The following is a 15823-nucleotide window of genomic DNA, read 5'->3' on the forward strand; positions in this document are numbered from 1 at the left end:
GAAAACATGAGATTTAGTGAAGTGAGGCATTTGGTCAAGTTTTTACAGTACTTACTGAGAAACAATCAAATTTGTACTTGACTAAAATCAAAAACAGTCTACATTTGATGCTTTTAGCTGATGCTTTAGGAGAAGCTTTTAATCAGTGAGTAGGTGTTCAGTACTTTGGTCAGTAGGATTTGAACAAGAGGACACATGATTATAGGACCTGTCACCTTTTTTGTCCAGCTGCATTTATAAGAAACTGAAACTACATTACCTACAGTACATAGTGCTATAATTCCTATACTTTTACAAAAACACAGAATATGGATTCTACTGGATCTCTTTGGTTACTGTGTTTATTTCTTCCCAACACATGCACACACTTCAAAATGCAATGGTCTGGTATCAAGTACTCACCCAGCATGTTCATAGAAAGAATGAATACACTCTCTGCTGTTCTTGTCCCACAGCTTTATAGTCTTATCATCACTGGACGACACAATCAAACGATCGTCTGGAGAAAACCTGCAAGAAATATATTTTTGTAAATCAAAATTGTATTTACATTTGACATTTAAGATGTAAAATAATTCAGAAATGTATAGAATCTTTGTATATGTAAATATAAATGCTACAAATACAACAAACAATAGAATAAGTCAAAATATCTGCAGTAGCAATTGATATCTAATTGTGAAAACAGCTTTGTGTATGTGTGAGTGTCGTACTTAGCACAGCGGACCCAGTTGATGTGTTGGTTGAGAGAGAACAGGAACTTTTGCCGGTGGACCATCCACACTTTGATGGTCTTGTCGTCAGAGGCTGTGACCAGAGTTTGTCCATCACCAGAAAAGTTAACACTGCGCACAGTAGCCGTGTGAGCCCTGAAAACTGTTGATTCTGCCTTCCTGTACACACGCGAACACCAAGACAACACTAAAGTTTAAGAGAACAATAAAAACCAGTGGGTGTTCAGCAATGTGTGCCTTCCTCCGTACTGGCAGAAGCAGGAGATATTGTACTGTATTCAGCAAAACTAGCAAAATTTGCTAAACTAGATTTGTTGCTTTTATGAGTCAGCATCATTGACCTTTGTGGGGGCTTTCTAATAGATAATATTTAACTTACATGCTGGGCACCCAAAGACGTACAGTCTTGTCTCTTGAGGCAGAGGCCACCAGATGGCCAGAAGGAGAAAACTGAACTGAGGTGACAGCATCTTTGTGTCCATCAAAGCGATATGCTCGCATCTGAGGTTTCATGTTCCAGATCATCACACAGGAGTCCATGGAGCCTGTGGCTGGTGGAGGAGAAGGTACAGGTGAATGAACTTAACACACAGAGTAAAAATACACACAAAATAAAAAGACAACAGCGATGCAGACACCGCAGTCAGACAAACACAAAGACAGAGCAGAAAGCAGTAGTAGTTACCAATCTGTTTCATGTTGCAGCTGAAGTCCACACTAGTCACAGTGTCCCTGTGACCCTTGAAATGTCTCTCTAGGGTTGGATCCGACTGTGTGGACAAAGAGACAGAGAGACTGTTTGCAGCAGTGACATTAAAGCCAGTGGAAACCTGGTTTCAAATCCTAAGTATTCTAAAACTAAAGCAACACACATTCCAAATAACTTTAGGTATCATTTGTTAAGAGTTTAACACTAAAACTGCTAATATGCTTGATCTGGACTGTGTGGGTGTGTGATATAATTGACAAAAACCCTACTCAAATAGCTCCATAATTATCATAAGTAGCTAAAAACCAGTGACAGTCTCTGTAATGACATTTTGTCAGCAAGTAATGCAGTAATGCCGGTAAAATACATACACTGACAATTGTCATAAAAATGCTACTGAGAATCAGCTACATATCTATGTATTCAAAAGTATTAGGACGCCTGAAGTATGTGTTCACACAAACACAAACTTTTTTCACTGCAGACATTTTGACACGTCACAGTGGGAAAAGCAAAGGTATAACTAACAGAATGAGTGATGGATACATTCCATTAGCCGTTTCATTTTCGGGGTCCTGGTATTGTTCATGCTGGTTCACAGTCACAGCTTACTGGGACACTTGAACAGAACAGAGTCATTGTTATGAGCTTGTTAGTAACAATTACATTTTTACTACAATGACAAGTCAAAATGTCTGCTTTGAAAAACACTCTTAACAAATTCATGAAACCAGCCACAAACACAAAAATACACAAGAGTGCATGGACTGGTGTTACACTATATTCTGTGACCCATCAGATTCTGTAAATGTTTTTAATCATACTTTATCTCATATTTCATTGTAATCTGTATTTCCAAAATTGTCTCCCAGGAGTATTTAGACAGGTTCACAAATTATGATAGCTTTTGACCAAAAATATCTGACCCCCTTATATTCAGGTAATTTATATGTCTGTCTGTGAACACTAACACCTCATGTGGTAGTTGGTCTTTTCATCCTATATTGCCACGTTCTGACAGGTATCAAAATTGGTAAACTGACATCAAAGACATAAAAACGTGCGACCTTCATATGGTAGCAACATGTTCGGCAATGCATATCAAAATAATGTATGACACAAAGTATGACAAAAGAGTCTGAGGCTTTTGGAGCAGCCCTCACAGTTCCCTGACTTGAACAAAAATCTGTGGGCAGATCTTAAACATGCTGTGTGTCCAAAACAGCCTAAAAATATCTGAGACCTTGAAGTGATTACCAAGGAAGAGTGGGGGGAGAATTCATGAATCAAGAATAGAAAACCTCTTTGATGGATAGAAAAGGTGGTTGCAAGCTGTGATATCTGCCAAAAGGAGCGTTACAAAGTACTGACTTAGCAGGTGCCCAAACTTTTGCACATGCTCCAAAACAACAGTGCATAACATGTTTACTACAGGGGTTGTATTTACTTCTTCTCATTTGAAAACAAACAAAATATGTAATTTGCCAGGGGTGCCCAAAATGTTGCCTACAAATATACTGTATAGTGTAGTCTCTGCTACAAAAGAGCTGGTTAAAGTTGGAAGCACTACAGCAGTGGAGTGTACTTGTTCTGGACCCCAAAGCACAGAAAAACTGTAGGGAAACCAACAAATTAACAGATATTTTGAGTTTAGATGTGAAGCTGAATTCAGTCTTTCTCTGTGTTTGATTGTGAGGAATTAACACTAAGTGATGTTGTATTTTGTGTCCAGCCCACAGGTTGTCTTTCATAAACAATGCCAAACAAGGAAACGAGTTAACACTTGAACAAAATGCCCCGCACTTAGTCTGCCAGGCACAAATTCCTACTGTGAGCCGCCACCAACGATCTCCACCAGTCACATTACAACGAAATGCGTGAAAAATAGGTGAAGTATAACATCAATATGGCACTAGATGGGCGTCGGTTTTTTTTAACCAACCTATCTAAAAATGCGGGATGTGCAAGCAGCCTGACAGGAAGTGCTGCCTGGGAAGCGAAACGCAGGGTAAACGTCACCACAGTGAAAGCAGCCTGAGTTACCAAGGAGACGAGAGCTGCGGCGCTAATCACAGCTAGCAGTTTAACTAGCCGTCAAACTCGGAGAAAGGGGACCTTCGGTGCCGCATGTATTTGTGTAAAGGGGCATTTGTGACATGGCAGAACTGCATATCATCGGCCAGATCGTCGGGGCCAGTGGTTTCCCGCAGAACAGCCTGTTTTGCAAATGGGGAGTTCATACGGGAGGAGCATGGCGTCTCCTGTCCGGACTGAAAGAGGGTCAGACCCAGGTGGATATACCCGAAGTCGGAGACATGGCGTACTGGAGTCACCCGATTGATCTGCACTACGCGACCAAGGGGCTTCAAGGCTGGCCGAAGATTCACCTCCAAGTGTGGCACCAGGACTCTTTCGGGAGATGCCAGTTGTACGGATACGGATACTGCCACATCCCGTCTAGCCCCGGTCATCACCGGATAAGCTGTGTGACCTGGAGGCCGCTCGGCTCCTGGCAGGAGCAGCTGGCACAAATGTTTGTCGGCGGGGGACCTCAGCTCCGCACCCCGGACCTCATATACAGCGGGGCGGACAGATACAGACTGCACACCGAAGCCATGGGGAGTGTGGAGCTGGAGCTGGGCGTTATTATGAGACACTTTGACAAATATGGCGTCGAGAGCTAACGCTGTGAAATGAAAGGGATTTTTAGGAAGGTTGTTATGGATTGTATATTGACCAGGCAGAAGTCTATCTTGTTTTAATCAAAGCTTTGTTGTTTTTTTCGGCTTTGTGTTTTTATATTCTATATAGGTAAATAACTAAATAAAAACTATCGTCTTAACGAAGTTGGTTCCACGTTGGTGTCATTTGCAGAGTAAATTAATAAATAAATAACAGACCACGAAGTAACCAGGGTAGAGTGTAATGGTGAGTTGGTTTAGTATTAATTGACTAATCCCTTGACATAAAATTATATGCAAACTATTTTCCCATATAGTCGGTTCTTTGTATTTACTGTCTTCAACTTCTTAAGTTGGACAATTTCATTTTTCTTTTTATAAAACATGGTAGTAAACTGAATATTTTCAGATTTTGCACTATTGTTCAGACAAATTAAAACAGAATAGGTCACAATGGTCTGTGGGAAATTAATTAATATGTCTGTATTTTCAAGCATTTCATAGACAAAACAATCAATTAACCGTTAAGATAATCAGCAGAATAATCAATAATAGACATAGTTGTTAGTTGCCGACCTAAACCAGATTATTCACAATTCATTCTCATCTACATAATTACCAGAAAGGTTCTTAAAAAATGCAATGATCAAACTGTCTTGGCCATTAAGACTCCCTGCAATGTGTTGCACTGCTCAGAACTCTTTTTTTTTTTGTTTGTTTTTTGTTGTTGTTGTAAATTTGTGTATTGAAAAACTAAATTGGCAATCTTAATCTCTTTCTTATGAGGTGAGGGTAATAAAAATGATCTATTTTGTATTTTATATAAAATTTTACCTTGATACTCCTCAACTAACAAACATAGGATAAACCCTCACCCTAACCCTTAAGTCTGTGGAGACACTATTGATCAAAAATTTGACAACCACTGTTCTAAGCTGATGAATGTATTTAAAAGGTTCCACAAAAATCATCTTCATAGGCAACATATGCGATTATCTGATTCTTTGTGTAATTTTCCCTGGGATTTAAAATTGATTTCTCACCTAAAGTTTGGTACACACAGTTTTATGGCTTTCACTTTTTATTCAGTAATTCAAACATTTTGAGAAACATTTGTACTGGGAGCTTAGCAGGAACACTTGTGCACCTAACCCTTAGGCAGAAATGACTGAAAAACTTACAAAAAATGTACTTTACAACAACTCCCACGTCAAGGTGTTTTAGTTGCTCAGCAGCTTTAAGTGAGTCGTTCAGTAGACCCCGGGGTGATTAATCTGGGGTAGTTATTGCACCTGTACAGCCCTACAACATTTAAGATAGTTTTTAAAACACACTTTATGGATATTAATTGATTGATTACACCTTAGTCTTTAAGTGACCAGTTTCCTCCACAGAGACATCAATAACAGATCCCCCTCTACACCCAAACGGTCTGAAATAACTTGATGAAACACTGTACTCAGGCCATATACAACAAGGGTGAAATTGCTACAAATAGGGCTAAGGATAGAGTAAACTATGCTCAAAGTGCCTATTTAATATGAAAAATAAACCTTTATTCCTGTGAATGTACTTTTTTTCCCCCAACTAGTACTGAAGTGGTTAGTGTGGAACTACCACTGCGAAACGAGCTTCAGCATCGTTCAAGTACCAAGTGCCAGGCTGCCACACTCACCAATGAAGAGGTCATCTTTCCTGATATCGTAGACAAACACCCAGTGAAAGCGACTTGTTGCTGTCCTGAACGTTACAACCGAAATATATAACCGAATATATTTATTAGGACGAATGAGAATAACGATACCGTCCTGCTAGCTAACCGGTCTAGCTAACGCTAGCTCAAAACTAGCTTGGTAGCTGCTGACAACAACAAAGTTCAGTTTACGCGCCGCGATTGGGCGCTGAGCGTTGCCTAGAGTTCTTAAAGGGGAAGTTGCACCGTTAACGTCGGAGTCGATAAAAAGAATCGATGCCAAAATGATAATGTAGTACAAGCGTGCTGACATAAAATTATATACAGCTGAAAAACGGGTGAATTAATCAATTAATCATTCTAGATAATCGATTGAAGTTTTTGGTACAGACCATTTTAAAATGTAGTGACGCGCCGTCACCGCCAGGTGTCAGGAGCGTAGCACTAATTGAAAATGTCCCTCATTGAGACTAAGCAAGAGGAACATGTGTGACGGGTTTGCTATCAGCCAGTAGCACATCCACTTATAACTGTACTAAAGTATAATTGAAGTGTCTGTATCTTACTTGGTTATTTCATGCTCCTTCATACTTTTGCTACACTAAATGTCTGAGGGAAATATTCAACTTTTACCCTAGTACATTTATCTGACAGTTGTTACTGGTTGATAATAACGCATGATGCATTGTTGTAGATTAAACTACCCTCATAAAACAAATGAACTTGCCCCAGGTACAGCTTTAAAATGCTCCTTACAGTCAGTGTTAATGCATCAATACCATTGCAGAGCATGGGCTAACTGCTATTAGCCTGATATTCTTTGTGGAATGTGTATAGTTTTTCTATGCTGGAATAACTATCAGCCCTAGATTTGCTGTGCGGTAATCTAACATAAATTTAGGAAAGCGCAACATATACAGTAAGTACAAGATCAGTCAACAAAGCAGGACTCACTTTGAGGCCCTTGTCACGTCAGTTGATATTTAATTTTTGTGGTGCACATTGCCAAATTTTAATAACCCAGCACAAACCTGTAGAAAGGCCCTGGGACACACCAGTTATTTTTTTGGACTTTTTTTTCTCCACCGTGGTGCCCCTTGGGTATCATTTAAGCAAATATTCAGAATGTTTTAACAACATAGCAAACACGCAAGTTACCTCACTGCATATAAGTCGGATCAGGTCATTTTACCTGAAGCATAATATTGTTTGCTTTACAAGATATGACCTGCCTGGCATACTGTCATATCTGAAGGCTAAAAATAAAACAATCCAGATTACAGTAAGCTCATTTTACACAGGGCTACATAGATTCAACAGGTGGCATGAAAAGAATAAACAAAAACTAAATAGACAAGTATTGATTTAAGTATTCAAGTGTGGTATTTCAGTGGTAATTCATTCAACAAAACACCCCATTCTGTTGACCTGTTCAATGCCAACACAAACCCTGTCTTTAACCAAATCCCCTGCTGGCCCTTTCACCTGTATGTTAGGCTGTGTCACATAGCCAACAGTTCATACCACAAATACTGAAATAAGTCACCTTCCTTACCCCATATTTGTACAGTATGACCAGCTGCAATTAGGTTGTTTTCACGTTTTTTCACTCTATGTAGTCATTGCTCTGACTTAGGATGGATTTATGGAAGCACGCTGCACTTCACTAAGTAATAATCTGTCTACAAGGTCAAAATATTTATGTATTTCCTTCAAGGTACATGCAATGCGCTTAGCAGATGTATTTATTAGAGGGAATTTACAAAACATAATAAACTTGTTCTGATCTGGCGTCAGAGTACAATCCATCCAATGAGTACCATCCAATCCTTTTTCTATATGTTTACTTCCTTATACTATTTTTACAACCTACATTTCAGGTAAGTCAACGATCACGTTCCTATTCCTGTGCAAGCCAAGAAGAGTGTCAAGAATTCCCCCTCATGATGTAATAAAAACAGATAGCGGCTTTGATTAATTTAAATTCCTGGAAGAAATAAAACAATAATAATTAAATATAATACCAGCCTCACACCGATTTTCAACAGTCAATACTCTGTATATAATATATATACTCTGCATGAGTCATGGGTTTATTTTCTCTTATTAAATAGTAACAGTATTAATAATACACTACACACAGTTTCTATACATTATAGTATAAAACAAGACCATACAATGCCTATTCATACTTCTTGATAAATGTCAATCAATCATTTCCAGTAGATGATAAATGGGGGAAGGAGGAAGAAGGAAGAAAAACAGACGCATGAACCAGAATCCTTTTAACCACAATTAATGATTCATTGTCAGTCAGTGACTTATTGACACACATACAGAGAGAGAGAGAGAGAGATAGTATGTTCAGCAGAGGCTGAAAGCCTTTAATAGTTCACATTCAAACCTTGTCATTTATCTAAAAACTGTATATAAAGTATCTGTGCCCAGAGCCACCATTGCTCAAGGGAATTAGTTCACTGAAATGTATAGCTAAAAGGGCTGAAAGGACTCGGGCCACAGACAACGTTTTCTTTTCAGTAAGAGAAGATGTTTTTTATGCTGTTTTGTTGTCCTTGAGACATTTACGCAAGACTGGAACTACCAGTTGGGCAAAGTGGGCAAATACTATTCTCCATATCATTTGAATCTACGTAATTTTATTAATCACAAATTCGTCAGAAATTTTCACCGCTGAAGCACAATAGCATCTATGACAGATCCTCCATCCTCCATCTTGTGGCCTTGTCTTGTAGAGGGAACCTGTGCCAACGTCTAGTTTTAAGTTTTAAGTTTCAAAGTAATCTTAGACGGAGGTAGGCTACAATTTTCTGTTGTCATTCAAAGATAATACTGTGTGCTTTGTGATGACTCTTGCCACTCTGCCTGCCAGCTTGTTTGTTGTGATGCTTCCTTGGATGGTAGGTGGAGCTGGGCATAGCTGCCAGAAGGCATAAAGGAAAGCCCTTCCGCAATCTCAGTCTCTTTGCCTCCTTGGTTTGCTGCACCATCCATCACACCATATCTTCACTCATCCATACACTTTGAACATGACTGATAACCCTCTCACTACTGATTACTCTCTCACCACACCATTTCATTAGTATTTTGGTAAATCTGAGTTGAATAAATTAATTTTTGAATGCTATATTTATGTGTGTGGCCTCCCTTATTGTCACCAGCCCTGAGCCACGTGGTGACAGCTTTGATCGGTTCAAAGATGATTAAAGTCACCCAGTAAATACACTAAACTTAACTCAGTTAAAAGAGTTTCCTATCTGAATATAAAAGCAGTAATTATTTTCTCAATAAATGTTCCTGTCTGTCCCTGGCGTTTTGTGCTACTGATTTAAAAAAATGTGGCATCAAACCAAAAGTCTGGCTGAGGTAATGTTTTTGACAGGTAATAGAGTGGTTTTGTAATAGCAACTTATCTCACGTTGCAGAAATTAGCGTGAAACCCTGTTTGTCCCATGGGTGTCTAATGTTAGAGATGAGGTATGTGGGCTGAAGTCTCATAGCCCAAAATCTGAGTCACACGAACAGTGGTTGCTTTTGGAATAACGCTGTAGATCCACTGCGATTGACAGCTTTTGTCATTAACAATGGATTTTCATATAATGGATAAGTTGCGTGAGAGAAACATTCCACAGCATCCTTCTTCCTCAAGTTTTTAAAGGCACGCCTTCACCATGTCAGCTTCTTTAGAGCCAGACAAACTTAAAGAGGGAATTTCGCACCATTGTTCCACAGCACTAAGGTATGAGTGTCAGCCCAGAGTCACGACAGTGCTACACTAGTGAGAAGGTTGGTTTTCAGAGACTTAAAGGAAACAACTCTGTGGGTCATGAATGAGGAAATGTGAAGAATGAACTTTTCATGATTACGCACAAGGATCTGTAGCATTGTACTATTATCTGTCACAGCATGTTACGCCTCAGTGGTTGTCAGAGACAAAGAAAGAACTTTGAAAATATATAGGTACATGTTCCCTATGTGCACATAGGTACATGTTTCCTATGTACACACAGCACAAAGAATTATGTAATACTTGTTTAGTGCATGACTTTCTATAACTGTGGTTGCAGAGTCAAAAACCCCATTCTTGTTGCCAAAGTCAAGTAACAAAGTGGTGTGCTTTTGACTTGTAATGCTATTGAAGGGAAAACAGAGCTTTTTGTTTGAAGAGTGTATATGAAGAATTCATAGATTTAGGTTTTAAGTGCACTTGCACTGAGGACAAATCCTGAAGGCAGCAAAGGCAATAATGTCGACATGACTTGACATGAAACAAATGTAATATTTTCCAAATTCATGTAAATATTAGTAAATGGGCTTCATTTGTTACTTCGTTGTTCCAGCTAGTGGTGTTCATGGTTCACTGAGAGCAGTGGGGAGGAGATACGATCATCACTCTCTTATCATGTACAGACCATTGCTGTAGATGGCATGTAACTTCAGTACTCATGCCAAGTATGGCATTAGTTACTGATGGATAATTCTAATTCCTCAGTGCTATGTATTTGTTTTGATCAGTAGTTTTCATTCATTCATATTTTTGCTCTGGATTTTGCATGTGGTAAGAAAATAAGGCTTGTAGCCATTAAATGCTTTTCAAAAACATGTTTGAACCACACCTGCAATTAATGTAAGTGCTGTGCACATAGTTCAGATGTCATAAGTGTTCTTTCATAGCTGTTCCAGGGAGAATGTGTTCTTGTCTTTGTTATGATTGCTATGAAGAAATGGTGGAAAAACAGTTGTGGAATTTCCAAACGTCCTTGGTTTTGTGCTTGAATACCTGGCATGGCACTGTGAATGAATTAATGAATGATATTAATTAAGATAATAGCTCACACTCATGCAGCAGTCTAAAAATAAATCCAACAAGTGAGTTACACTGGGGTAAATGGAAATCAAAATGTTAAATCAAGTCATTGTGCAAAGAACCAACTATCCAATTGGTGTAATCCCACGTTTAGCCTTGTTTGTAAGTGCAAAGGTTCAGTGCCTCTTTCACGTATTTGCCTGATACCCTTTTACCTGCATGGTGTAGAAACAAGTTGGCAACATGCAGGGGCAATCGTAAGAACAGAGTCATGATGCTGCTGCAAATTGTGATGCCTTCTCACCCAGATTGTTATCAAAAGTCTCACAGGGAGTACAGTTTTCATTACCGCACAGCGCACAAGAATCATGCCCCTGAAAGGAAATGTTGTTGAGTTTATTTACTGATTGTGAAATCAGTGCAACGCATTCATGACATTACTCTCCTCCTATGATGCTACATGGGCTGTAGTGGTGTAAGTTGCGTGACAGATTTGTTTAATGAAACTGCTTTTTATCAGCAGCACTACGATAAAAAAAAGGAAGACTGGTGTGTTGCTTGGCCCACGGGGAGGAAAAAGGAAAGAATGACCTCACCCAAGCCTCTGCCGCTGTGGCTGTTATCCTGTAATCAGTCTTTGGTGTCACACACACGCATACATAAAGTAAATTCAAAAATTCTCATGCTCTCTCTCATTGAAAACATGCAATCAACCACAAAACTGAATGTTTTATCACTTTACTACTTGTGCTCAACAGAAGAAATGTCTTGACTTTCAAAATAACCTACTAGAGTTCAAGAGTTTGGAGTGCAATGCCAAAGTCCAATGACTTTTTATAGTTTTTAGGGTTGGGACTTGTCGTGTCAGTAATTACTATTCAACAAAAGAAAATAGACTGGAAATGAAACAGCAGAGGTCTGACAAGGAAGCTGCAGGCTAAACACTGAAAAGTTACCAGCAATCTGGTATGACAGCCTCTGTGACAGAGACAGTGGCCTTTGCTGGAGTTATATTACCTTTACACATCCTTGTTCCCGGTGTGGCTTCAGGCTGCTGTGGGCGAAGTCTGACTCAGGTTTTACTAGAGTTAAAGTTCAAACAGGGGACACGTGTTGGCAGGAAACAATCAGGAAAGATATGAACATATTTTACAAGAATATTACAACTACTACTGCCATTAAGAATAATAACAAAGACCAACTATTATTTAAGGTCATATTTAGAAGTCACTGGGAATACATAAAAATAAACCTTACCTGTACTGACCACTATTATGTGAATAGTGCTACAAATAACAATAACAGATTGCTTAAACAAAGTTCAGCACAAGTTTTGTCACTGTTTTGCCCTCTGTAAAATGACCTCGTCTGTCTGTTCAAGTGTTTCTAACTGAGGACAGGGAGCTTGAAAGGCCAAATCAGGAGAGGAATGTCCAGTTGGTCAACGTGGACAGTGGCCAGTCTATGTCTGTGTCTGTGAGTGAGTAACAAGGCTAGCCTGACTCCAAACCTCAAACTCATGCTCTGTAGCCAGTTTATCCAAGTCCACTGGGTTTCCTACTTCCTTTTTGTCTCTTTTTTTTGTCTCCTTCTCTTCAACACATTTCCTGGCAAGAACTATGATTTCCATATCAATTATAGAGAAAATAGAGAAAATGTTCAATACTCATATTAATTAATTACAATCACTACTGCTATGTGCAAGAATATAATTCATTTTCTCAATAATCATTTTCTCAATAATCAACATATAATTCATGAATATTGACTTTAGTTTAAATGACATTCCTAATTTCCCTATAGTTAGTACCAAATGACATAGTTCTTTGCGGAAAAATAACTTATTGTGGACCTATTCAATGAAGCTTGGGCAAATATTTTTTCTTTAGAATTTTTGACCCTTAAAGACACCAGTATTTTATTTACACAGGTGGACAAAATTGTTGGTACCCTTCCGTTAAAGAAGGGAAAACCCACAATGGTCACTGAAATAACTTGAAATTGACAAAAGGAATAATAAATAAAAATTTACTGAAAATTAACTAATGAAAATCAGACATTGCTTTTGAATTGTGGTTCAACAGAATCATTTAAAAAAAACAAACTAATGAAACTGGCCTGGACAAAAATTATGGTACCCATAACTTAATATTTTATTGCACAACCTTTTGAGGCAATCACTGCAATCAAGCATTTCCTGTAACTCTCAATGAGACTTTTGCACCTGTCGACAGGGATTTTGGCCCGCTCCTCATGGGCAAACTGCTCCAGCTCTCTCAGGTTTGAAGGGTGACTTCTCCAGACTGCATGTTTCAGCTCCTTCCACAGATGTTCAATAGGATTTAGATCAGGGCTCATAGAGGGCCACTTCAGAATAGTCCAATGTTTTGTTCTTAGCCATTCTTGGGTGTTTTTAGCTGTGTGTTTTGGGTCATTATCCTGCTGGAGGACCCATGACCTGCGACTGAGACCAAGCTTTGTGACACTGGGCAGCACATTTTGCTCCAGAATACCTTGATAGTCTTGAGATTTCATTGTACCCTGCACAGATTCAAGACACCCTGTGCCAGAAGCAGCAAAGCAGCCCCAGAGCATAACCGAGCCTCCTCCATTTTTTTACAGTAGGTACGATGTTCTTTTCTTTGTATGCTTCATTTTTGCGTCTGTGAACATAGAGCTGATGTGACTTGCCAAAAAGCTCATCTGTCCAAAGGACATTCTCCCAGAAGCTTTGTGGCTTGTCAATATGCATTTTGGCAAATTCCAGTCTCACTTTTTTATGATTTGCTTTCAACAGTGGTGTCCTCGGTCGTCTTCCGTTAAGCCCACTTTGGCTCAAACAGTGACGGATGGTGCGATCTGACACTGATGTACCTTGACCTTGGAGTTCACCTCTAATCTCTTTGGAAGTTGTTCTGGGCTCTTTGGTTACCATTCACATTATCCGTCTCTTCAATTTGTCAATTTTGGAGATGGTCTTATAGCCTTTACATTTAACATGCTTGTCTATAATTTTCTTTCTAATCGCCCGAGACAACTGTCTCCTTGGCTTTCTGTGGTCCATGTTCAGTGTGGTACACACCATGATACCAAACAGCACAATGACTACTTTTCACCCTTTAAATAGGCAGACTGACTGATTACAAGGTTGAAGACACCTGTGATGCTAATTACAGGGCACACCTTAGTTTAACCTTTTTGTCCCTATGGTCAAATTATTTTCAATCTTTCCTAGGGGTACCATCATTTTTGTCCAGGCCAGTTTCATTAGTTTGTTTTTTTAAATGATTCTCTTGAACCACAATTTAAAAGCAATGTCTGATTTTCATTAGTTAATTTTCAGTAAATTTTAATGTATTATTCTTTTTGTCAGTTTCAAGTTATTTCAGTGACCATTGTGGGTTTTTCTTTCTTTAACGGAAGGGTACCAACAATTTTGTCCACGTGTATCTGTGTGTATCTGCCTTCATGCTTTAGGATCTGCAGAAGGCTTTCAAAACTTGAAGAGTGGATTGCATTAAAAACTGTACACATAATGGCAGCCATCACTCATCATAGTAAACTGGTGAGAGAGACAATTGTTCCTCATTACTCTCCTCATTCCACCCATAATCCAGTCAGGGTGTGCATAATTTCATTCCTCTCTGGTCTTGTGCTCCAGTAAGCTGAAGAGGAAGCTTCTACAGTCATAAAAAGACTCACAGAAAATAAATAAAGCTTATCTGTGCAGTTCCCTGTTTGCTACACTCAACAAAGACTGCAATTAGGTAGCAGTATTTCCTTCCTAAAAAGGGCAATTAGCATCAGTTGTTGAGCAAACAATACAAAGCCTGAACAATCAATATACCGTGAGAAAGGATATTGTAGGTGGCACTTTTTTATTTTTACTTTTAAAAAGATAGATTTGGATCAAATCTAAATGTGATCAAGCAAACAAAAAGAGTCCTGCCCACACTGCCATGAATACAACAAGTCACAATAAATTAATAGCCACAGTATGTGCATGTGTTGTACCTATGTCAAATCAGTTCACTTGTCTTTTTAGTTTCTTTAACTGAGACAGGAAGTCTTAATTATGGTTCTCTGGGGACTTTTTTGTCATTCTCTGCTGTTGTGTTGCAAGAACTTGTGATCTTTTTTCTCCACAACAGAAGTAATTGTGCAACAGCCAGTGCAATAACCGCCTGTCCTTGATGGTCAATGTCAATACATATACACAGGGAGGAATTATCAAGTGTTTCAGTGCGCTTCAAGGTTGCCTGTGCCAGACTGTATGATCTAAAGGAGTCAGTGACAGCTATTAATACATTTGATAAAGTTACAAACTTGAATGCTTATTTAACTTATTTCTATCTAATTATTTGGTAAAATAAAAATGTAACTAAACAAGGCTAAAATGTCAAAATAAACTAGAGAAACTGATAGTAAGGAAACTCTCTGACCTTAATGTTTTGTCTGAGTTACAGATACAATGAGAGGGAATTGAGCTGAACTTTAGCATCAGCATTTTATAGCCTGCAACAAGGTATATACCTTGTGACTGTTCGTGTCATCATAATTAACTTATTCATGGCTGAACAGTGCATAGAGCTGATCGTTTTGAAATATCAATGCAGTTTGTAGTGTATACAGGCATTGTGTTATAAATACAATGGGACTGAACTGGCCCAAATAAGACTTTAATGTATCATACTACTCATGAACTAGATAGGTCATTATAACTTGCTTATGTGCAAGTTGAGCATAAGAGTGCTAAAGTGAGCATTATAAAATCTGAATGCAGTCTGTGTTGAACACAGACGGTGAGTTATAACTACAATGGAACTGACTAGGTCTCTCTTTAAAGCATCAAATTACTTCTAATAACTCAAACTACACTTGTTGTCAAAATGAGCTTACATATGCTTAATCAGTGTGCATTACTGAATATTTTAAGTATAAAGAGAGTTTATAGTTTCTATATACAGGTTCTGAAGTATGATTATAATGGGACAATAGACTTTAATGTATTCTATCAGCTATAAGTCATAAACTCTATAGGCCATCATAATGAGCTTATGTACAGTTGATCAATGTGCATTGATCAGTGTGCAATATTGAGCATTTTAACATTTGAATGAAGTGTTCAGGCACTAAGTTATAGATACAATGAAACTGAATAGGCTTCCATTGACTTTAATG

The 15823-nt window shown here is 38.6% G+C and overlaps 2 protein-coding genes across 5 annotated transcripts in view; one reads left to right on the forward strand and one right to left on the reverse strand.

Annotated features, from left to right (window-relative positions):
- Positions 1-6233, reverse strand: part of poc1a (POC1 centriolar protein A) — a 51308-nt gene extending 45075 nt beyond the window's left edge. For 2 of the 4 annotated variants that reach the window (XR_011693175.1, XM_071494128.1), the window contains exons 1-5: positions 5800-6230; positions 1420-1504; positions 1114-1285; positions 714-893; positions 403-510 (exon numbers count right to left, since the gene is read on the reverse strand). Coding sequence is in view for 3 of the 4 variants with exons in the window: in XM_071494128.1 (XP_071350229.1) it covers positions 403-510; positions 714-893; positions 1114-1285; positions 1420-1504; positions 5800-5814 (560 nt within the window). In the remaining variant the exon portion in view is untranslated. Of the gene's footprint in view, positions 1-402; positions 511-713; positions 894-1113; positions 1286-1419; positions 1505-1971; positions 2063-5799 lie in introns of all 4 variants that reach the window. The other 2 variants (XM_071494129.1, XM_071494130.1) reach the window with 2 other exon arrangements.
- On the forward strand, positions 2148-4357 carry b9d2 (B9 domain containing 2). Its single transcript, XM_071494137.1, has one exon. It carries the CDS (start codon positions 3600-3602, stop codon positions 4125-4127), a length of 528 nt encoding a protein of 175 aa, XP_071350238.1. The 5' UTR covers positions 2148-3599; the 3' UTR covers positions 4128-4357.
- Positions 6234-15823: the final 9590 nt, after the last annotated feature.

Source organism: Trachinotus anak, unplaced genomic scaffold (assembly GCF_046630095.1).
Source record: "Trachinotus anak isolate AG129_WGS33_773 ecotype Australia unplaced genomic scaffold, CSIRO_AGI_Tana_v1 ptg000013l, whole genome shotgun sequence".
Taxonomy (NCBI): domain Eukaryota; kingdom Metazoa; phylum Chordata; class Actinopteri; order Carangiformes; family Carangidae; genus Trachinotus; species Trachinotus anak.